The 23,042-nt window shown below is 40.6% G+C and overlaps 1 protein-coding gene across 2 annotated transcripts; it reads left to right on the forward strand.

Moving 5' to 3' along the window:
* Nucleotides 1–322: 322 nt before the first annotated feature.
* On the forward strand, nt 323–22,764 carry noxa1 (NADPH oxidase activator 1). Of its 2 annotated transcripts, none has more exons than XM_019366138.2 (17): nt 323–399; nt 813–938; nt 2,092–2,266; nt 2,638–2,720; nt 4,019–4,127; nt 4,651–4,785; nt 5,497–5,604; nt 7,405–7,464; nt 7,541–7,578; nt 7,689–7,827; nt 11,341–11,409; nt 11,722–11,809; nt 15,792–15,880; nt 18,050–18,210; nt 18,463–18,571; nt 21,441–21,564; nt 21,725–22,764. In XM_019366138.2, the coding sequence occupies exons 2-17, from the start codon at nt 841–843 to the stop codon at nt 21,832–21,834; spliced, it is 1,695 nt and encodes a 564-aa protein (XP_019221683.1). In that variant the 5' UTR covers nt 323–399; nt 813–840; the 3' UTR covers nt 21,835–22,764. The 2 variants fall into 2 exon arrangements, with proteins under 2 accessions (XP_019221683.1, XP_019221684.1); XM_019366139.2 differs by having other exon boundaries at nt 337–393.
* Nucleotides 22,765–23,042: the final 278 nt, after the last annotated feature.

Below are 23,042 nucleotides of genomic sequence, written 5' to 3' on the forward strand. Positions count from 1 at the left end.
TATGACTTTTTTTGTTTATTGTTGAGTTTCCAGTTTCCAGTTTCCTGACCTGTTTACATACTGGTGATGATTTTCTCAGATAATTTAGGATGTCCAGTGCAGAGATATAAACTTCCCTCACTTTTAGCAGCAGCAGCAGCAACTGCAACAACGTGCTTACATATTTCTTTAATGGGCAGGGCCATGATGAGAATTGTGGTGCACATAAACAGTAAGACACAACCAGTGCAGCAGGTTGACCCAGTAAGGTATGAATAAAAAAGTCATCCTTTTCCTTGTTTTGCAGCTTTATGACAGTTTTTAATGCCTCTGTTATCTTTCTGTTGTGCAGAGCTGTGATTTCTGGAAAACAGATGACTTTGTCTCCTCGTTTCCTTCTGTAAAATATTTCAGGTAAAGGTAGGTCAAAGGTCAGTGTGAATAGATTCAGCTCAGAACTGCTTGGAGATATAATGCAAGCTACAGCATACTTATAGGTGTGCAATATGATATGACTGTACAAACACTGGACAATGTGAGGTATTTCATTGTTTATTTTAAAGATCAGACTTTTAGTCTCACTGGGACTAGCTGTATAAATAAAAAAACATAAATCCACTGACTCAGACTTAGAATCTGTAAGCTCTTTATAAATGATATATCATTAGAATCAGGTCATAATGTCAAACAGGTATGCTTAAATCATGGGCAATTCATGTATTTTGAAACCGCCGCTCTTACGGTACGTGCAGCATTAACAGGTGAATTCCACAGTCATTGTGCCACTGTGGGTTTTATCTAAGGAATGTGAATAGAGAACCTCTTTGTTGCAGATGGGTGGAGACTTCTGAGGAGACCGGTATGTCTTACTCACACTTCCCTGTGAGCACAGACAGGTTCAGAGGACGAGAGACAAACACTGACAGAACTCAAAGCAGCCGCTCATTCAGGAACGAAAGGTAAGCAGCAGTCTGAGTGTGGAGCGATATTTCAGAGAGAAACGTTTAAGCTAGTGTGAAGTGAAGTAAGCAGTGTGGGCAAACAGCTGGATATGGTACAAGGAAGTATTCCAGGAAAATTGTCCTGAATGTTACAGATCAGTGAACTTTCTCTCTAGCTGCATCTTTTCTGTCTTTTTATTGCATTCAATATATTTATTTAACCAGATCACTGTATTTCTCTGATATCTGTCTAATTGTCTTCCTCTTCTACATCACCTTACTCTGCTCCATCAAACTACCCCTCATTCTTTCCTGCCTTAAACATCCTTTCATTGATCCTTTTACATTTCACCCCAGCAGTCATAGGGCGAGAGGCAGAGCACCTGTCACCAGTCTGTTACTGAACTAACACGGACACACAGACAACCATCTGTGCTCACATTCACACCAGTTTCTCTTCAGCCTGACAGAAGTTATTGTTCTTAACACAAATGATTATTATTGTCATTGATATTCCTAAAATGTGGGAATAATGACAAAATCTTCAGACTTGCTGTCACTGAAGTGTAACATATTTTAGAGCAACCAACATTTAGTGTCAGGAAGGCCAAAAACCCCACAAATATTTAAAAAGGTTGCTTTTAAATCATCTGGCTAACAGAAAGCATCAGTACTGAAAACAGTAGCTAGAAAGCCGAGAGCCTCAAACAACACCATGATAGGATTAAGGAGACACACACACACACACACACACACACACACACACACATCTATATCTATCTATATATCTCTAGATCTCTATCTCTATCTATATCTGTAATGCTACATGTATCCCTATCTATCTATACCTATTTTTAATGTAATGCACCAATATGAGACATAAAAATAAATAGAAGTCTATTGTGTTTGCACAACAAGATTCTAAAAATGACATTTATTATCAGATTTTAAGGGTTTCCTGTTTTGTTTGTATTGGATCCTTTTAATTAGAATATGTTGAAATTATTTTTCTATGCATGAATTACTTTTTAACCACATTAAATAACTGTGATAAAATCATCTGCTTTGAGAGTAAATGCGGAAATGTGAAAAAAAAAAAGCAAATGTCACCTGTTGTAGATTGATATCAGAGGGTCTCTCTCTGTCTTGTATTTCCACTCCTGGCTTACAGAATGCTTTACACTGAGTTACTGCAACTGTGGCAAAATTCGGTAGAGGCTGTGGATGCCAAGGACTGGCCAACAGCTCTGGCCAAACTCAATGAGATCAGTGACCCCACTTCTCGCACGCTGTTTAATACTGCCTCATGTTACCTGGCTCTGGGGCAGCTGGATTTGGCCCTAAAGGTGAGTCATTCCAAATGATTGAAACTGAAAAGTCTATAATCTATAACTAATGGCTGTCAGGGATTACTGGTTATTTCACAAACGCTGTCAAATCAGTAAACGTCCTGGACTTTCCAGGTTGCACTCTAAATAAACAAAGTGGGCGTCATATGTGGATCGTTGGTGTGTGTGTGCGTGTGTGTGTGTGTGTGTGTGTGTGTTTGAGAGAGAGAGAGAGAGAGAGATAAAGAGAAGGAGTGAACGTGAAGCAAAAACATACAAAGAAGGTCAATAAAAAGCTGTACATGCATTATCATTTACCATATCACTCCTGAGTATATACACATGTACAGTAAGGCTTTGATGTTGTCTTTCCCCTCTGTGGTATCCAGGCTTTAGACTTAACCATTGCTAAGGATGAACGCCTTGCTGTCGCCTTCTTCCAGCGAGGAGCAGTGATGATGGAGATGGGCAGGTAAGAAGGACCATTTCTAACTAACTCGTAGTCTGTGTACATGTTACCATTTCTCAAAAAAGTTTGGACGGTGTGTAAAGTGTCAACAAAAACAAGATGTGATGATTTATATATGGAGTGAGTCAGACTGACAGAAGGCTACGTTTTCAGGAACACTCACCCAGTAATAATTCCAGATTATTCAGCTAATGTCCAAACAGGACTGGATCCTAGAAAGAGGGTACATCCTGAACAAGTGTGTCCATCTGAGTGCTACAAAGAGACAAACAATATTTAGTTTTTTAATATGATGGATTATTAATAAGATTTAAATGAAAGATAAACATAAAATCTGGTAATAGTCGCTAACGCTCGACTTCATGACAATTTAAGATTTTGCCCAATAAATGTGAACAAAGAGGCAGAGAACAGGACATCCATCATATGCAGTATACATATGTTAATTCACTAAATACATTAAAGAGTGTATTAGATGAGGAGTATGGGAGAGGCCCTGTGGACCATTGTGGTAGAAAGCTGGAACAGACAATAACAATATTGTGAAATTTTCCTTTGTACTTATACACCAGAGATCCTCACAGGTGTGGGAGGTGGGCTGGGATTAGTTCCTGGCAACTCATTTCTCAGTCGACCAACCAAGGAAAAAACATTAGACTGACCGACTCATCTAAAACTAAGAAACAGTCAGACATTACGTTAAATTTGAAAACAGCTTATTGGAAAATGTGAAAAACTAAAAACGTAGACATTTAAAACCATTTACATCATTCTTCACTAATGAATCACGCTGCGTGAATGTGCAGCACCTCGCATCATCATCAACATTACATCTTATGTTCCACACAGACAATGAAGAAGAAAAACTGTTTAAATAAACCAAATAAAGAGACTGTAACAAACCACGGCAGACCCGACCAGGTGCTCGTGCTCTTCAGCGTACTTTTGTTCTCCTGGTTGCTGCTACACACAAACGACTGCAGCTTTGCAGGTCGCAGCTACACACACTGACAACAACAACACCACAGCCGGACCCAGTTCACACTTTAAAGCCGGCGAGGCGTGACTGAGGATGCCGCCCAGGTGCGTCCGACTCCCCTACAGCGGCGCCGCAGACCACGCCTCGCCACACTGATGTAATATGAAAACCTGAAACTACTAAAGATGTTCGTGTATTACTAAAACATGACAAACTATGACTAAAAAGTTTGGTGCTGGTGTGGTATTTATGTGGTTAGATTATTTATATATGCGTTATTCAGGTTTTTAAATATACTGCCCTTTTCTTTCTCTCTCTCCAGGTTGGAAGAGGCTCTCTCCGACTATATCTGGGCACAGAAGCATATGAGAGAGAACGTAGTGATTGACTACAAACAGCTGGGACTGAGATTTAAACTGTACAGCTGGCAGGTCGGACATTCAGCCTCACCTACACACACCTCGACACAAGGACACACCATCCTCAAGGATTCAGTTCAGTGCACATTAAAATGGAATAAAAAGGAAATTCAGCCCTGTGGTGTCTCATCACCACCTTTGTGTAGTTCAAATGTCACCCACACACCTGTGAGCTACCAAAGCCTCACTAATGGAAGAACACACATGTGATGGTTTTGTTACTGGTTCCCACAGACAATGGAACTGTGTGTGCCACTGTGAGTTTTAACATTTCATCATCAGATACAGTCAGCATAATGTAAACTACATAACAGCTGTGGTGGTTGTCCAGAGAATCGTCCACAGAAATCATACATATTCAGGTTTACCAGCTCAGTTGCTACTCAGGGCAAAAAGTTACCCAGGCTCAGTGAATATCTAAAATAAAGCAGTTTCATTTCATTTAAAATGCCAAATCTATTTTGAAGAAACAACCTGTCACTCACAAGAAATTGTTTGAATACACTAAAATGGGTAACTGTGATATGTCCCGAAGGTGTTATACAATGCAGCAGCTGTGTATTGTCGGATGGGCCAGTGGGAGCAGGCCAGGGATGTCCTGCTGTCAGCCTCCCAGGAGAAAGGACCAGGACGAGGGGGGAGCATGGAGGCAGCTTTGGAGAGCATCAGGGTGAGTTCATTTGTTTTTAGTGTTTTTAGCTGTTTTTAAGTTTAAGGATAAAGAATTCTTGGTATGGCCTGGCCTGTATTTGTATCCTGGTTTAGCTGAAAACAAAATACCTGGTTGGAAAACTGAATATGTCACAAAGCCTTCCATGGGCCTCAGGTTTTATGGTTACCATGGTATTTATTATTATCCAATCAAATGGACCAGCAGTGAGAATTTTACATGCAAATGACTGCAGAAAGCACCAATGGAGTCACCTGTTGCTTTAACAGCACCTGAACAAAGGACCTTTACCACCGTAGGCTCTCTCTGTGCTAGTTTTAGGTCAACATATGCTTTATAGATTTTCACAAAGGAAAAGACTGAACAAATATTTCACCAAGCAAATATTGTTTAGACTTACAATGACTTATAAAGCCTAGACTTAAAAAATGAAATATAGGTGCTTAAGTACAAATGGTGATTTTATTATGCTTAAATAATATTACAGTGAGACTCTTTACTGTCGCTAAGTAAATCCCAAAAGTTGATTCTGTTCATCTGGACGTAGAGTTTTCAGTGGGAGAAACGTTTTATCATCATCAGCTGACTGCAGGTTTCCAACCTTATAAACAGGACATTTGCACATTGACTGAAATCAGCACCAATGAATGAACAATGGCTGAGAGGTCAGTTCCTTGATCATAAGACTCTTTACTATAACTTTAAAAACAGAGTAAGCAGGCCCTGGATCCTCTCCTGGTACCTGAGGGTGTGGTGTTTCGTCCCAGGAAGCAGGATGTGGAGCAGCTGCAGCAAAGAGACTTCTTGGGAAAGGCAACGGTATGTAGAGAGCGCCTGTGGTACAAGTGTTTATCCATCCACTCGTTTTCTTCTTCTTACCCTGTTATCCCTGCCGTCACACAGTGAGAGGGCAGGGCACACCCTGGCCACAGGGCCAGCTGGTTACAGGGCTGACACATTTAGAATCACCAATTAACAGTTCAGTTCAATTTTATCTATACAGCGCCAAATCACAACAACAGTGGCTACAAGGTGCTTTGTTATTTGTTAACCTACAATAATGTAGAGAAAACCCCAACAATCAGACGACTCTCTATGAAAAGCACTTAGTGACAGTGGGAAGGAAAAACTCCCTTTTAACAGGAAGTAACCGCAGTAAGGAGGCTGGTGTTCTGGGTGGGTAGGGACACAGCACCAAAGACACAATGTTGAAGAGAGATTATTAAGATTAATTAAATGCAAATTCACTAAACACTTAACAGGCAGTATTAGCTGGGGAGTATGGGAGGGGCCTTTATGGCAGACAGCTCAAATGCAAAGTGGCGTTTAAACAAGAGAGAAAAAAGAGGTGAGTTTATTTATTTGCAAACATCAAAAAAACTCAGGAACGAACAACTAAGAAGTTACAAAGGAAACAAGGAAATACACAGAAAACAGGGAGCAGAGGGCAGTGGTCTGTTTTAGTTATAATCTAGCCACTGGTTAATTATATAACCATGAGACTGTTGTATATATTATACTTTTTATGTATTGACAAAAAAAAGAAGTCACAAGTAAAGAGAGAACACAGCCTGGCACATGTTTAAACAAGTATTTCATTAAACTAACAGATAAAACTGTATTTTTTCAAAGCACTACAACAGCACGCTGATAGCCAGCAACTCAGCTCTATAGAGTGGCCAATAATAATGAAGCAGTTCATTTTAATATGTAGATGCTGCTCTTCATATTTTGGCCTAACAGATGTCACCACAGTGGACTGTGCTGACAAGCTTCATGTAATGAGCCCTGTTTCATTACAAGCTTCAGTGTTTAGGAACGCTTCAGAGGGAGACTCGGGACTTAAATACACACAGGATAACGAGAGGATGGGCAACAGGTGGAAACGCAGCTCAAATCAATCACACACTAAGAGGACAGAGGAAGCAAAACAGAACACAATGCACACAAAATAAATCATAAGAGACGGACCTTCAAAGTAAAACAGGAAACAGATCGGCTGAACTTACAGACACAGACTCAGAGACACAAACTGACACGATACAGAAGGAACATACAGACAGGGATGACTAGGCAGGAGACGGGGGACTCAGGCAGGCACGGAGACAACACGAGGACAGAGACTGAACGCTGAACAGGGAATGTCAAAATAAAACAAGGAGCACAGAGAACAGAGGAAGCATCAAAACCTAAGAACCAAAAACTCACCAGAAACATAACAAGAATCCAACTGAAACATAAGATAATATTAATCAAAACAACAACACTGAGTCACCAACTCCAGGACAGCATCGAGAGCAACATCCAACATAATCAGAAAGAAAACTAAACAAAATAAATGACTGTAAGAAAACACGATCCAAGTCCACAAACACAAAATACTGAACTGTGACAATTTGATTATTGAAATTCTTAAGATGTGCCCTTAAAAATAAGCTTAAATTAATCCCGGCACATGTGTCATGTCATTTTAACCCAAACAAACCAATAAGTGTAGGTCACTAAAATAAATATAAACGTAGGACCTGACTAAATGTATGACAGTTGAAATATGACTAAAACACATCATTTAAACTGCACTTTATATATTTATTCACGTGTAATGCTCTCCCTTTGCAGGTGATTTCCTCTATGATACCCAATGATGATTTTGGAGGCTTTGAGCCTTTGAGGCAGCAGGTGAGCCCGACCACAGTGTATGTGTGACGCTGCTGTGAGCTGCTGCAGATGCTAACTGTCATTGTCCTCTGCACAGAAACCTGGCTTCTACGAGCCTAATGTGGATGGAGCTCAGTAAGTTTGTTATGTGATGACACAGAATATGTGTGTGGGTAATGCTACTACAAGGCTACAGTAAAGCAGTGCTTGTAGATGTACAGCTTATTTTGTCTGTTACCTGTTAGGGATTCTCGATACATGCAAGTGCGTGTCCCTTACATGGCACGAGGACCAGGACAGCTGACGGTGCCCGGAGGTGCTATGGTGTTTTTATTTGGAGAGGAGAACCGAGATGGGATGGCAACTGTCATATATGATGGACAGGTGAGGAGAGACCCGGAATCTGGAACAATGAAATAATATATCCAGAGTACTGAAAACAGTGGTGACAATTACAATGTAAATATTATAGTAAATGGATTTAATCACTTTTATTTTAGCAGCAAAGATTCCAGAACATGGAAGAGACAATAAAGTGAAACTTTAATTCAAAATAATCCGTTTTCAGTTTCTCTCTGGATGAGTTTGAAGTCAAAACCTTTGTTAATATGTGTAAAAATTAATTATGTGCTGATTGTAATGGTATTGATAAAAGTAGTAGATGGTATTTCAAAGCTCTTAGCATATTTTTGCAACAACTCTTTGAACTGGTTCATATCCAAAAGAAATGAAAATTGTGAAGTTTCAGACTACATCAAGCATCAAGCATCACTCCTCTCCCAATTTTCAAAAAATCTGAAAACCCCCCCCCAAAACATAAATATGATTAAAATAACCACAGTCAGTTTGGCTTCACAGCAGAGTTCAGCTTCAGTTGCAATAACTGAAGCAATGGAAACAACCACAGATGCACTGGACCTGAAACGATCTGCAGTCAGAATATTTATTGATTCTAAGAAAGCATTTTAATCACTCAATACTACATAAACTATGGTTTAATGGCAGAAAGGAAATGACACGTTCAAGGTTTATCAAACTTAATATTATTGCTGATACTAATTTTTTTTCTCTGAATAATTATGAGGAACTTATTAATGTAAATAATGAATTAAGACGGTTAAAATAGTGGATGGATAGTAATAAATGATGACTAAATCTTAGTAGAACAAAAGCAATGATATTTGGTAACTATAAGGTGAACGACACAGATGCAGGTAGAAAATGAAAAAACTGAAATAGTAAAGGAGACTAAATTCTCAGGATTGATACAATAAAATCAGACACGTGCAAAACAAAGTGTCCAAAAGCGTGTGAGTCATGAACAAAATGAAACAGGTTCTAGATTATAATTGTATCTTCAGACTGTATTGTTCTCTAATTCTTCCGTGTTGACCTTCTTGTGCAGCAGTGTGGGGGAAATAACTATAAAAATACAGATAATAGTCTTTTCATATCACAAAAAGGGCAGTTCATATAATACTATCTTCATCATACAAAAGTCTTATTTTTACAGTCAAAATGATTAAAATCTTTGTGAGTTGATTAATTACAGTACAGGACAGATAATGTTTACAGCTAGAAGTAATCTATTACCAGTGGATATTCAAAATCATTTTAACCAGAGAGATCGAGGCTACAGTATGAGGGGGATGAGGATTTTAAAGTGCACATGGTGAAAACTATGGTTTTTCATGCAGTACAGGGATGAGGGCAGCATTCAGCCCCAAAAGGTGTTTTCAACATAGACCTGTCCAACGTGATAAGTTATCACCCTTTAAAACTTATAACTACATGACTGAGCTATGAATATGTGAAGGGGATGGGAGTACATAAGTGTTATGTTATGGAAAATTTAACAATAACCTGCAACACACTCAGTGAGCTTGATTTGAAGTGGGTTTAGTAAACACATTGCAATGTGGAGAGAGCATCCCAGTGAAACACTAACATCATCTCTGAATTGTGGCCACCGTCCTTATATACAGAGACACAGACAAAGAACATTCCACAAACGTACATGTTGGCCCCTCTCATGGGGGGCTTTACCTCCTCCCTCACAGAGAGAATTATGACCTTGTTTTCTGCTTAGCTGTCACCTAAGGATTTATATCTCTGATAAGCAGAACGAGTCTCACTATCTGTTTAACGTCTCCCATTACAATGGCCTCACTGTGTGTGTAGAGCATAAGGCCCCTCTGTAGTGAATACAACTAAGTGAGAAAGTGACATTACTGTTAATAATGTGAAATGATTAAATATGTGATTAATACAACAGAAAAGAAATCTGCTTCCACAGTTTCTTCTTCCCACTCCTCCTTTTTGAGCACCTGTTGTACTAGAAGGCAACATTTTCCTTCCTGTATATGCGCTCTATCTTGTGACTCCAAGATTCCTCACAGTAGGCATTTAATGTTACTGAGAATAAACAGCTAGTTAGGCACAGTGTTTTTTCAGACTTTTACAGTTTTTTGCCCAATAGGTTTTTGTTACGTCTTAAAAGAATCAGAAGAAAAAGTATCGGATTACTCTCAGCAGTTTATAGGTGAAAAGTCCATTTGACTACTCAATTCAATTCAGTGCAATTTAGTTCCATTCAAATGTATTTATACAGCACCAATTCACAACAGCAGTTGCCTCAGGCTGAGCCTCTATAACTCAGCACTTAATGACAGCAGGAAGGAAAAAAACAAAATTTTAATAGGAAGAAACTTCCAGCACAACTAGGCTCAGCTAGATCGAGCTGGGGGAGAGAGAGAGCTGCACAAGAACGTTAATTCAAGCTGTCAAAACAAAACTGCATCTTACCAAACACTAATAACATGCATACTGTATTATTTAAAAAAATAAATCTTGGAACTGTTGGAAAGGGGATCAGCCTCGCCCCATCTGAAACAATACAGCAGGAATCCAGACCAGAATAGTTCCTGTCAGGTCTGGTCTTAGGTCAAGTAGGTGTCCCGTCGGCTGTGAGGCAGGCAGGAGTAGGACGGATGGACAAAAAGAGGCAGCTTTATTGCTTTGAAAAATTTAAACACTACAAACAAAAAACAAAACCTAAACTGGAACGTAGGAACGGTGAACTGAGAAACTGTGTGGGGAAGTCCACAGAGAACCACACAGGAACGAGGAAGACAGAGGACTGGATTCACAGAGGATAACGAGGGGATGAGAAACAGGAGGGAAAGATGGCTGGAACATAACGAGACAGGGAGGAAGCAAAACTGAATACACTAAACGCAGAACGCGGGACTGTCAAAATAAAACAGGAACTAGGAGACACACTGAGACAGACTTGACACTGGGAAAGAAACAGACGTGGGAACAGAAAGGAAACACAGAGAACGGACACAGGAGATAAATGTGGAACAAGCAGCTAAAGACTGGAGAACTAGAAATGTAAATGATTAAACTAGGAGGAGCAAGGAAAGTGAACCATGATTAACACTAAATCAAAAAACACTGGGTCACACACCCACCACCATGACGACAGGGCTCAACGACAGTACTGTGAAGATCTACTGTATTGTGAAATTTAGAGAAGAACAGTACAGACTTGATCATGTCATATTTCAGGCATTTCAGTGTCCCCAGCTGTACTTAGACCTTTTCAGTTATGATCAGATGATCCAAGAGTTAGTACAAGATTTGAATAGCTCTTTGTCTATTTGCATGATACAAAAGGTTGAGTCTTTTGCAGATTTATATTTTATATAAAGCTTAATATGTATTCATTCCTGCTCAGGTTCTTGAGAATGTATTCTTCTGCAGTCCCTTTGTCAGGGACTGTAACATCTAGTCCTTTTACCAAATGATTCTGCAGTCACAATACTGAGAATTTCTGTATACAAGCTTTATTTTTTATAGCTGCAAATCTAATTTTTAGTCCTTTATTTGCAGAGAGGACTCCTGCCAGCATCCCTTCTTGAACCAGCAGATGTCAAGACGTCCAAAGGCAAAAAGGATACTGTAATATACTTCTCTTTGAATAACACTTAAGCCAACACACAGTATTTATGTTCATGCCGCCCATTTCAGAGATTTAATGGAGGCACTTTACAGATTGATCACAATGACATTCTTGCTAAGTTCTTCTCTGCTTCACCCACCGAGATGAGACGACACAACTGTTGTGTCTGGGAAAACACAGTGACAAGATTTTATGCGATTAATGGATCAATTTCAACAAAAACTACAAGCTTCTGCTCAGTGACAAACCTGTTTTCATTGTGGAAAGAAAATTCTTCGTTACTCATCCTCCTGTTCTGCTTCCTTCCACAGAGAATTCCCAGTGGGATCCCCCTCCCACCAGGACTCAAGCCACCCACTCGCCCACAGTCTCAGCATAGTCCTGCAGCTCCTCCTCAGGGTAAAGATCAATCACACTCGTACTCTGCTTTATCTTAAACCTTTTCACCTTTTTTCATTTCATTTGCTCCTTCAAAGCAATTCTCTGTTAGAAGCAATTGTTCCAAGGTTACAGCAATGTTTTCTCTGTGTTTGGTCTCGTGTCTTGGCTTCATGTTTGCCAGATGGTCTCCGTGATTTTAATCTTCCTGTAAGATTTTCTTTTCATAAAATATAAAAATACAAAATGTTTATGATAAAACTTGTAACTATGGTTGCAATCACACTACTACACACTACCATGTGATTTTCTTTAAAGTCAATCTTCTGCCAAATTGTTGTATATGAACGATAACAGCCGCCAGTTTGTTTCACGCTCTGATGAACAAGGATAAAATATTAAAATGTCTGTTGACATGGCAACATAAATTGGTATAGCTGTTTTGTGCTAGTACTAATGTTTGGATACTTGGAGTTGCACCACAGGTGAAGTAGGAAGGTGCATCCTCTTCACAGACTGAATTAGTAACGAAAAGAAAAGCTTTGTAAAACACAGTAGCCATATTTGTGTCAGCGTTACTGGTGAAAGAGGACCTAAAATGCAGGCTCAGAGCAGGCAGGGATAAAACGAGAATGGCCCTTTATTGGAGGCATAATATCAACTGAACAGGAAGCAGTAAAAATGCCAAACTCCATGAGAAACTTTGGAAATGCTTGGGAAACACCTGAAGGAACAGGATCGGGGGAACAGAAGTAGAGGAATCGTGGAACAGTAAGAAAGAGGAATGGCAACAGTATCCTAAGTACACTACAGATTAAAGAACACAGTATGATGTCAAAAAGAAAAAGAGATTAAGGGTAACAAAGGATGTAAACACATCAAATAATTAGGGAGGGGGAGACACCATGTACCACAGCTGGAACTAATCAGGGAAACAAAATAAGGCAAACAATGCTAAATACAAACAATGCTAGTTGCTTTTGCCATTGCCAACTTGTTCTGAAAATAGATGTGATGGCGAGGGGTCATTTCACTGTTAACTACATACTCACTAACCAGTGACTTGACAAACATAAGTCATTAGCCAGTGAGCATATTCTGAAAAAGAAAATCCTTTCTGACACTTTAAATGAGCAAAATTTATAAAATGAACTTCTTTTATTTCATGAAATCAGTAATGATCTGATGTGACTAACTGAGGTGTTACTCCACACATAAGTAACCAGGTGTGGGCAATTCATTTTCCCACAGGGCCACTTCTGTTTGGGCTTCACTTTTCAGACTCCATGTCCATTTTTACTGTCCATGATTCATGTTCACCAAAAGTCACCCCTCATTTTCTTTTAAATATTTTGCTGTAAATGGTCTTGAGCAATAGTCTTCCATGACTTCTGAAGCTCCTTCATAGTTTTTCTTTTTTACTTACTTTCAGTCCAATCCTTGTACCTGAGCAATTTCAAAAAATGTATTTTTGCACTAACCAGGTTATTCCCCAAAGGCTATTAGCTAAAAATGTAACACATCTCAGTCTGATTTGCAGTGTGCTAGTAAAAAATGAGGAAACTGGAAAAATGAATAACAAAAAAAGTGTCAGGCCTAAAAAACTATCGACAGCAGATGAATACTATCTGAGAGTCATGTCCTCAAGACATAAGGACCTGATCCAGGACCTGATCCAGGACCTGATCCAGGACCTGATCCATGTCACAAGGACCCGAGGCACACACAGGCAGTGTTGCAGGAAGAGTGTCCATTTATAACACAAACACACTAAATCACACTTTCGGTATTCTGCAACTTTGCAGTCTACAGCTCTGCTCCGCTCTCTAGGCCCAGCTGCCTGTTAGAACAGAGAGTGCACAATTACACAATCAGTCGCAGCTCCTCTGCCAGCCTCCTGGCACTGCCCCCAAACCCACTGCAACACAACTGTGTCATAATCCATCTACTGTTCGCTGAAGCCTCATCATAAATAGTCAGATTTGAGTTCAAATTGTTTCAAAAAAGGTCAGGAGAGAGGTGAACGTGTGTGTGTGCAGCAATCTGTAAAACAAGATTTGGGGATGCATCTCAGCCAGAGGTGTTGAGGATCTTATCAAAATTGATAAAATTATGAATGCAGAAAAATGCATGACACTACATAGTATCATCTGGAAGATTGTCTGTGCCTACATCCATGTAATGGATGACGCTAACTCACACACTGTACAGCTCTTAGGATGGTTTTCCATGAAATCTACTTTACTGGTAATACCCACATAGCAAGCAGGTCTGGCCCAGATCTGGTATCAAGCCGGCACTGCTGGTTGACTATTGTGGCCAGTGCGATCCTCTTTGCTGTTGCATGCTGGGGGAGCAGGCTGAGGGTCGCAGATGCCAACAGACTTGATAAACTGATCCGTAAGGCCAGTAATGTTGTGGGGATGGAGCTGGACTCCCTCAAGGTGGTGTCGGAGAGGCAGATGTTGTCCAAGATAAAGACAATGTTGGATAACACCTCCCACCCACTCCATGACATGCTGGTCAGTCACAGGAGCACGTTCAGTGAGAGACTGAGATTACTGAAAAGCACCACTGAACGACACAGGAAATCATTCCTGCCTGTGGCCATCTCCCTGTACAACTCATCCATCTAACACACTGTTTACTGCAATAGCTACACCCTTTTTGCACATGTTCTTCCTTTTTCAGCTATTTATTAATAAGTGACTTTTATGTATATATATGTATGTATATATTGTGCTGTTCTTACTTAGTGTATTGTCTGTCTTTGTTACTGTTTGTTTATACTGGAGCACTGTAACCAAAAATAATTTCCCCTAGGGATCAATAAAGTATTCTGATTCTGATTCTGATTCTACTGGCATGATAAGACGTATGTCATCCAGATGTGGGCCAGGCCTGGCATAGATGGCATGCCACATCTGGCTCGATTGTGGTTTGGGTTATGTGGCCCAGGCTCATAGAAAACAGGTCTGTCCCAGATCCGGGATCAAGCTGGCACTTCTGACTGACTGGTGTCATGGCAGGGTGTATGTCAACCAGATGTGGGCCAGGTCTGGCAATGATGCACTATTTATGTCCCTATTCTCCTATTTTAGTTAGAAGACCCAAATGCCATGTTGCAATGGTAGCCAACATTTCAAATGCAGATTTGACAGGTTTGTGAGTGTACACTTTATCCAAAACCTAGTGACAGTTTACACATGTTCACCACCGGGAGGCTGTAGCTCAGGCGGTTGAGCAAGTCACCTACTGATCGCAAGGTTAGTGGTTTGATCCCTGGCTCCTCCAGTCTGCATGTCAAGAGTGTGAATGTAGTTGGGAAGCACTCAGTTAAGAGAAAGTGTATGATTGGGTGAATATGGCATGTTGTATAGAATAGAATCCCTTTATTTTCACTATACAGTTGTACATTGAGATACAGAGCATCTCCTACTCAGTGCAAACATCCTGGGGGGGGTACAGTTTTGCAGCACTATATAAGTATAGAGCACTTTGAGTAATATGGGAGACTAGAAAAGCGCTATATAAGAATCAGTCCATTCATAAGGCGTCATGTTACTTTTGCGCTATTATGTTCTGGCACATGCTGTTATTACATGGCTTGATTAAGGTACACATTAGGCTGACATCTGGGCCAGCACAGGACCCCCAGTGTGTCTGCAACTGGCCTTGTGCTGGTCCGTGTGTGGGCCACCTCTGGCAAACCAAATCTGGACCACCAAAGGGCCGTCATTCTTTGCGGTATGTGGGCCATGTGGAAGCACATCGTGTGGGCCAGATCGGGGCCATATCAATTTTGCTATGTGGGTATGTGTTTGGTGAGTTGTTCTTTTTAGTTGTATTGTTGGAAGATAAAGCCTGCACTGAAGACTGGAGATAAAACAATGATTAAAATAAAAAATCATTGCTGGTTCTAGTGGCATCTGCTTCAAGCTTCAAGTGGGCTTTCATCCTTTTTGTGTTTGCTGATATGCTCTTTACTGTGGTTTCCCTGCAGGACATCTTACCTCAGACACACCACCTCCATCTTACATTACTGCCACCCACTCTGAGACTCCCAAATACACAGCCAAAGCACGAGACCAGGTAAATCCTCCTTCGAAAGATGAAAGCATTTGTACTGAAAGAAGGACTCACAGCTGATTGCCTCATATATCTGGCCTTGGACACACAAATGCACACACTTTTTTCCCTGATCTAAATACAATAAGTTTCGTGCATTTGAAGAAATCGTTTTGTAAAGTTGAACTTAACAGCGTAATGTTGATTTGTTCCAGTTAAGTAACTGTGACACTGGAGGAAAGCAGAGGTGTTTGATTTTGGAGTAAATATTCTCATGTGACTCTTGTCCTGACATGTGAATATTGGTGCTGCTGGTTAAACAGCGTTGTGATGATTTCACTTTGGGCTCTGATATGAATTTTTTGCTAAATTATTGAGGTGAGCAGAGAGATGTCTTTGAACCAAAAGTCAAACAACAACAACCACAACACATTAAAACCTAGTAAGATTCCTGAAAATCAAATGATCTTCAGTCGTTAGACAATTTGTTGAGATTTCTCGACACAGCATATGCATGCAGTGCTGCAGATGTTTGCTGACACTGATATGTTGTAGGGCTGGGTATCGTCACTGATTTCTAGAATCGATTCGATTAAATTCAATTCGATTCAATTCGATTTGAATCTGGGAAATTTTGACAGTCAGAAATATTATAATTCAGATCAGTACATTTACATATTTTTGTATCTATAAAAAGGAAGCTGACACACGCAAGACTTTATCAAAGGTGTGAGCGTCACAGCAGATGCCTTTGTGTCAAAGTAGCTGAAGATAAAACACAGAAAAACATGAAGGTGGTTTTCCTGGCCTGGATTTTATAAAAATATCCTGCAGTACATCAAAAACGAAAGAAAACCATTAATCAACATATGAACATTACCTCTGACGTTACAGCGGTTTTATTAGAGACAGGGCTAAGCGTTTTACAGTTTGCATAATTTTAAAAAGTTTAAATTTGTTCAGTATTGAACGGCAGAAATTAGGTTTCCTTTTCAGAAGTATGTAAACGGAAAAAAAGACAGCGGCCGACAGCGCTGTAAACAACGGTAGAGTTGTGCGTAAGAAGCAAGCGAATAATGCAGAAAACAGTACAGAGAGAGAGAGAGAGAGAGAGCTGTGCATGAAGTGTGATTTTATCGTGGTGGAAGCAAAACAGTAAAAGTCAGAGTGATTTCATGACGATGTTTATGTGAAGCGTAGTTTGGATCTTCTTTTGCTGCTGGTTCAGTCAGTTTTATTTTTATTGTTTGGAGAGAGATCAAACTAACAGCTTTAGAATCAGCGCAAAAAGGGCGTGAACACAAAGCGCGGACCCGCCGACAGATCAGAATCAGCGAGCTGTCGGCTTTCAGCCCCGACCGTGTCCGTGCCATCAGGTGAGAAAGGCGACATCTCACTGATTCTGATCCGCGGGTCCGCGCTGTGTGTTTACGTCTTTGTGCAGAATCCGTGTTCCTGCTCTCATTTACTGTCTGTTTGATGGTTGTTGAAATTTTGTGAGGTTTAACCTGAGATTCTGGCATTTTGGGCAAAATATATCTATATTAAAAAAAATCGATTCAGGATTTTAATGAATCGATTTCACGTTATCCAAGCCAGAATCGATTTTAATCGATAAATCGATTATAAAAACCCACCCCTAATATGTTGTCATACCTGCTCTGAACTAAAACAAAACACAAATCTAAACTAATCACTCATTTGTTTGAGTTTCTTTTCAAACTTATTTCACGTTTCTTTAAACTGCTTCACTGCTGACTGGTATTTTAAATAAGTAATTTAGCTAACAATTTAATTCCCATACAGCATTTAGAAATGTCCAGTATGTCATCAGTTGGCTGACCGTGAACAGCCAATTACGTCTGCACAGTAACACAACCAGTTACAGCAGTGTAGGCCTATAGCTCCAGCCTTTCCATGGAGCTCATCGTGTGTCTGCAGTAGCCGAGGAAGGAAAAACCCAACACTGGGTATATACTGGGCCTTATATGTCTCTTATGATTGAAATGACGACTGCTACAGATTCTCCCACAGATATAATGAATGAATGAGGGCTATTCAGTTGGTTGGCTGCAACCACACCACTACACAAGCAGCTTTAATTTACAAACCTTAACAAAAAAGAAAAATAAATTACATCTAAAAAAACTGTTTTCCACTGATGTATCTTTAGATGTGTTCTTGTATTTGCAGCATGCAAGCTCAGCTCAGAGAGCAGAGGCAGACTCTGTGGTGGTGAAGGTTCACTACGTTTACACTGTGGCTCTGTCTGTCCCTCTGGACACGACATACAGTGAACTTCAGGAACGAGTCGCAGAGAAATTGGAGCAGCCGGCATCTCATCTGCGCCTCAGGTAACTGCACGGCTGTCAACCCACTTTTGTCTCTTGTGAGCAGCAATTTTTTTTGAGCTGACAAACAAATACCCTCCATCAGAGTAAAAATGTTACAGTGTGTACAGACATCTGACATCTACATCCATGTGGCAAACATGAACGGGCAAAAAACTTTCATTTTCTGTCTTCTGCCTGCTCATGACTCAGTTTTTCATTTATTTTTCCTGCTGATCCACTACTTCCTTTCACTCCCTCGTTCTCTCTCATTAGACGTAAGCACCATGGCACCTGCGTGCTGACACCGCTAGATGGGGAAATGGAGCCAGGTCACACTGTGCAACAGTTGGCTGAGGCCGGCAGAGCTACCCTGTGGTGCCAGGTTTGCATCTAAACTCAATATGGTGGTGGAGGTGTCACAGCAACACTGCCACTAATTTCCCGACACATTATAAATGTTGTGTTAGTTTATGTTTATAACAAGGCAGGCAAGGCTGAAATGGTTTGGACGTGAAGAGGAGGGATGATTATAGTTATTATAGTGGGCAAAGGATTTAAATATGGAGCTGCAAGGCAGGAGGAAAAGAGGAAGATTTATGGATGTAGTGAAAGAGGACATGCACAGGGTTGGTGCGACAGAAGAGGATGCTAGGAAAGGGTGACACTGACACAGATAATCTGCTGTGGAATAACTTAAAGAAGCAGAACAGAATCAGATATGAAGGGCATAGTAGTTAGCTACAGTGTCCCTCTCTACAGAGCCAGTGCTTGCATATACTGCACACTTTCCAAATATGGACAGCTTGCTACATGGAAGTTGATGAATGAAAGACAACAACTATTAGTACCTTCATTCATATACACTACCAGTCAAAAATTTTCGAGCACCCCAGTTATTCCAGTTATTTATTGCAATTCAAGTCATTCAGTCAAATCAATAGCTTTAAATGGCACAAAGTCAAGTGGTGAACTGCATAAGGTTACCCAAAACTGAAAATTAATGTTCATTTCAGAATTATACAAAAAGCCTTTTTCAGGAAACACAACATGGGTTCACAATTTAAAGCTGTTCTGCAACAATGGAGGTTGATCAAGCCTTGAAATCTGATGCTACTAATTCCTACAGATGTTCCAACTTTCTGGATTACTTCCCCTCGGTCTGCACAAAAGCAGTGCTGGAACACACTATGGTACCAGACCACAGTGTATATAAAGACTTGGACAGCACCAGGCTCCGACATGGTTCACGCCTACTGGCTAAAGAAGCTGACTGCACTCCACGAGCGTCTGGCAGCACAAATGAACCAGCTGCTAGTTGACGAGAGACACCCAGAATGGCTAACCAAAGGCCGGACAGTCCTGATCCTCAAGGACCCCCAGAGGGGACCAGTCCCCTCCAAACACCGACCAATAACCTGCCTCAGCACCACGTCGAAGCTCCTGTCAGGCATCATAGCACCTAAGATGAACAGGCACATGGGTCAATACATGAGTGGGGCACAGAAAGGGATTGGCAAGAATACCAGAGGCGCAAAACACGAGCTACTGGTAGACAGAACAGTCAGCCGAGACTGCAAGACTTGACCCACCAAACTGTGCACTGCCTGGATTGATTACAAGAAGGCCTATGACTCAATGCCCCACAGCTGGATACTGGAATGCCTAGACCTGTACAAGATCAACAGGACCCTAAGAGCCTTCATCAGGAACTCAATGGGGATGTGGCGTACAACACTAGAGGCCAACTTCAAGCCCATAGCACAAGTCACCATCAAGTGCGGGATCTACCAAGGAGATGCTCTGTCCCCACTGCTGTTCTGCATAGGCCTGAACCCCCTCAGTGAGATCATTAACAAGACTGGCTACGAATACCTACTACAGCATGGAGCAGCTGTCATGGATGACATCAAGCTGTATACCAAGAGTGAACGAGACATCGATTCACTGATCCACACCACCAGATCATGCAGATCGCCCTGTGCGTGGGGCTGGATGGCGCTAACGCGTTAATGAGCTAACCACGGTAACGCGTTGATGCTGTGCAGCTCCATGCACGGGGTGATCCGCACTAACTCACAAATGGAGATTTGTCACGTTAATGCGGTTATGGCGTTAATGTCATTTTAACGAGATTAACGCTGACAGCATTGAGGGTCCTGCGTAGTATCTTTTTTGTTCCCCTCCATGCATGGTCAGGTGCTTCCTTGTCTTGATGTCAGTGGCTTCTATCTCCTCCTTTGGCCAGCTTATTATCCCAGCAGGGTACCTGATCACAGGCAGGGAGTAGGTGTTGATTGCTCAGAGCTTATTCTTACTATTCAGTTGAATCCTCAGAACATGGTGGTTGCTCCTTTTCTAGTGGCCTCTTCATGATTCCCATTTGCCTGTAGGATTCCCAGGTACTTGTAGCTGTCCTAGATTTCTGCAATGTTGCCCTTTGGTACTACAATGCCCTCAGTTCTAACTACCTTCCCTGTTTTCGTTGCCATCTGACTACACTTCTCCATTCCAAATAAAACACATATGTAGTTGCTGTAGATCCTGGTGGTGTGGATCAGTGAATCGATGTCCATTTCACTCCTGGCATACAGCTTGATGTCATCCATGTACAGGAGGTGGCTGACAAATTCTGGATTCTGTAGTCAGTATCTGTAGATCTGTAGCCTCTTGCTGACGCTAAGAGGGTTCAGGTCTATGCAGAACATCATATATCATTTTCTTATTTTTAGTACTACAAAACTTTCATATGTTTTGTTCCATGTGTACATTTCAATGTGCACAAAAACTGTGGAGGCAGTGTTTGCACAGAAATATCTCAAAAACTATCAAAGCTAAAGGCTTCAGATATTCACTGGTCCTTCTCACCAACAAAATAAATCAGGACATGTAATTTAGAACAGATACATCCGAAATGTTGCTGTAATGACTAATTGAAATGTAAAAGAAAATTCAAGCAGTACTGTAAAGTCCCATATTTGAGCACATACTAGTAGAAAATACTTTACACTGCAAAAGACAGCAAGTAACAATGTCTTAGTTATTTCAGCTTTAAATATTATATTTATCAATAATGCAAAAATAAGACAGAAATTTTGTCACACTTTTGAAGAAAATGCTGTTTACATTTAACTGTTTGTCTTTTTGTGTCAAATTGTAATACACACTAAACAAATTTCAAGATGCTTCTCTAATTATATCTGAGCCAGTTTACAGGTTCACTCACTTACTCACACTGTGCTACTGAACTTCAGAAAGAAGATCCCCTGGCCAACCGTACTATCCTCTACCAGATGGTGGCCCTTTATGATTATGATGCTCAGGGGCCAGAAGACCTGGAGTTCAGTGAAGGTGACACTATTGACATCCTCGGTGAAGGTGAGGCTCCACAGCTCAAAGTGAAACTTCTAATTATTGTTTTTGTCTGCAATTTGAAACAATGTCACAGTCCTGGGTCATCTGTTTAGATGCAAGAAATATTAATTTCCTCTTTGTTTTTCTCTCTGTCTCTGTCACTCTTACTGTTACTCTTTTGTAGTTAATCAGGAGTGGCTGGAGGGACACTGTGGAGGAAGTATTGGCATTTTCCCCAGCTGCTTCGCCTACAGGGAGAATAACAATATCACTCAGAGCTCAGAGATTATGTGATCAGAAGTTCATTGTTGCATTCATTTTTTTAAAGCACCTATTATTCTATGAATTGTAACAGTTTACAGGCTTGGAACAACCAAACAGTTTGCTTACGAGGCTGTTAAGTGCACCAAGTACTATCTTCACTATGCTTTGAAGGTATTTGTTATAAAAACCTTTGTTTAAAAACATTATACATGAAAACAATCATATTAGTGTGTATCCATCATTACCATATAATCTTTATTGCATGTTTGATAAATAATCCTTTGTATAATATTATTAATGTATATACTCTCACACATACATCAACATGTTTGAGTGAGGGTGATTTTTTACAGTACTGGGTGTACGACCAGTATTTGTGTTTCAGATCTTGGTTTGATATTCTTTGATGATTGTTATTCCTGGTTTTGGTTATCTTTGGTTTGTGCTTACTGATCTTAGTTCTTCCTTCCTTTGTATGTTTCTTGGCCTGTGTTCAGTCTCTGTCCCCATGTTTTCTCTGTGCCTGTCCTGGTCTCACGCCTCATGTTTAGTCACCCTTGTCTCTGTGTTCCCTGTGTTCCCGAGTCAGTCACGTTTCAGTGTGCAGCCTGTGTCTCTTAGTCTGTCTTTGCGTATGTGTTGTGTTTCCTGTTTTACTTTGATAGTCTGTGTCCTATGTCTGTGTATCCTGTTTTGCTTCCTGTGTGTCATTCTGTGAGATTAGCCCCAGCTGTGCTTCCCTCCTGTTTTCCATTCCCCCGTTACCCCCGCCCTTTGTGTTTTTCTCTGTTGGTTGTCACGCCGTACCCTCAATGCTGTGTTTCTTCCTCGGTGTTCCAAGTAACTCTAATTCTCAGTTCCTGGTTTATTTTCTAGTGTTGTAGTGAGTTTTCTGTTTCTAGTTTTGTTTTCTACTGGTAATAGTGACTTCCAGCAATAAAGCTGCTGCTTTCAGTTAAATTTCCTGTGCTTGGGTCCTGCATCCTGCCCGCCACACAGCAAAGCATCACATGATTATTCACATATATACAGTATATATATGCATGCATATACACATTCACAGACATATATGTACATTTACATAAACAAGCCTTAGCTGAAAATATGAGAGAGAATCAATCAATTACTGTGATTACAGCATTACTGTATATTTATATTTCTAAATATTACAGGCCAGCCTCATTGAAACCAGTGTAACACTCCCATGAAAGGAAAATGTGCTTTCCAAACAGCACAGT

Source organism: Oreochromis niloticus, linkage group LG12 (genome assembly GCF_001858045.2).
Source record: "Oreochromis niloticus isolate F11D_XX linkage group LG12, O_niloticus_UMD_NMBU, whole genome shotgun sequence".
Taxonomy (NCBI): Eukaryota; Metazoa; Chordata; class Actinopteri; order Cichliformes; family Cichlidae; genus Oreochromis; species Oreochromis niloticus.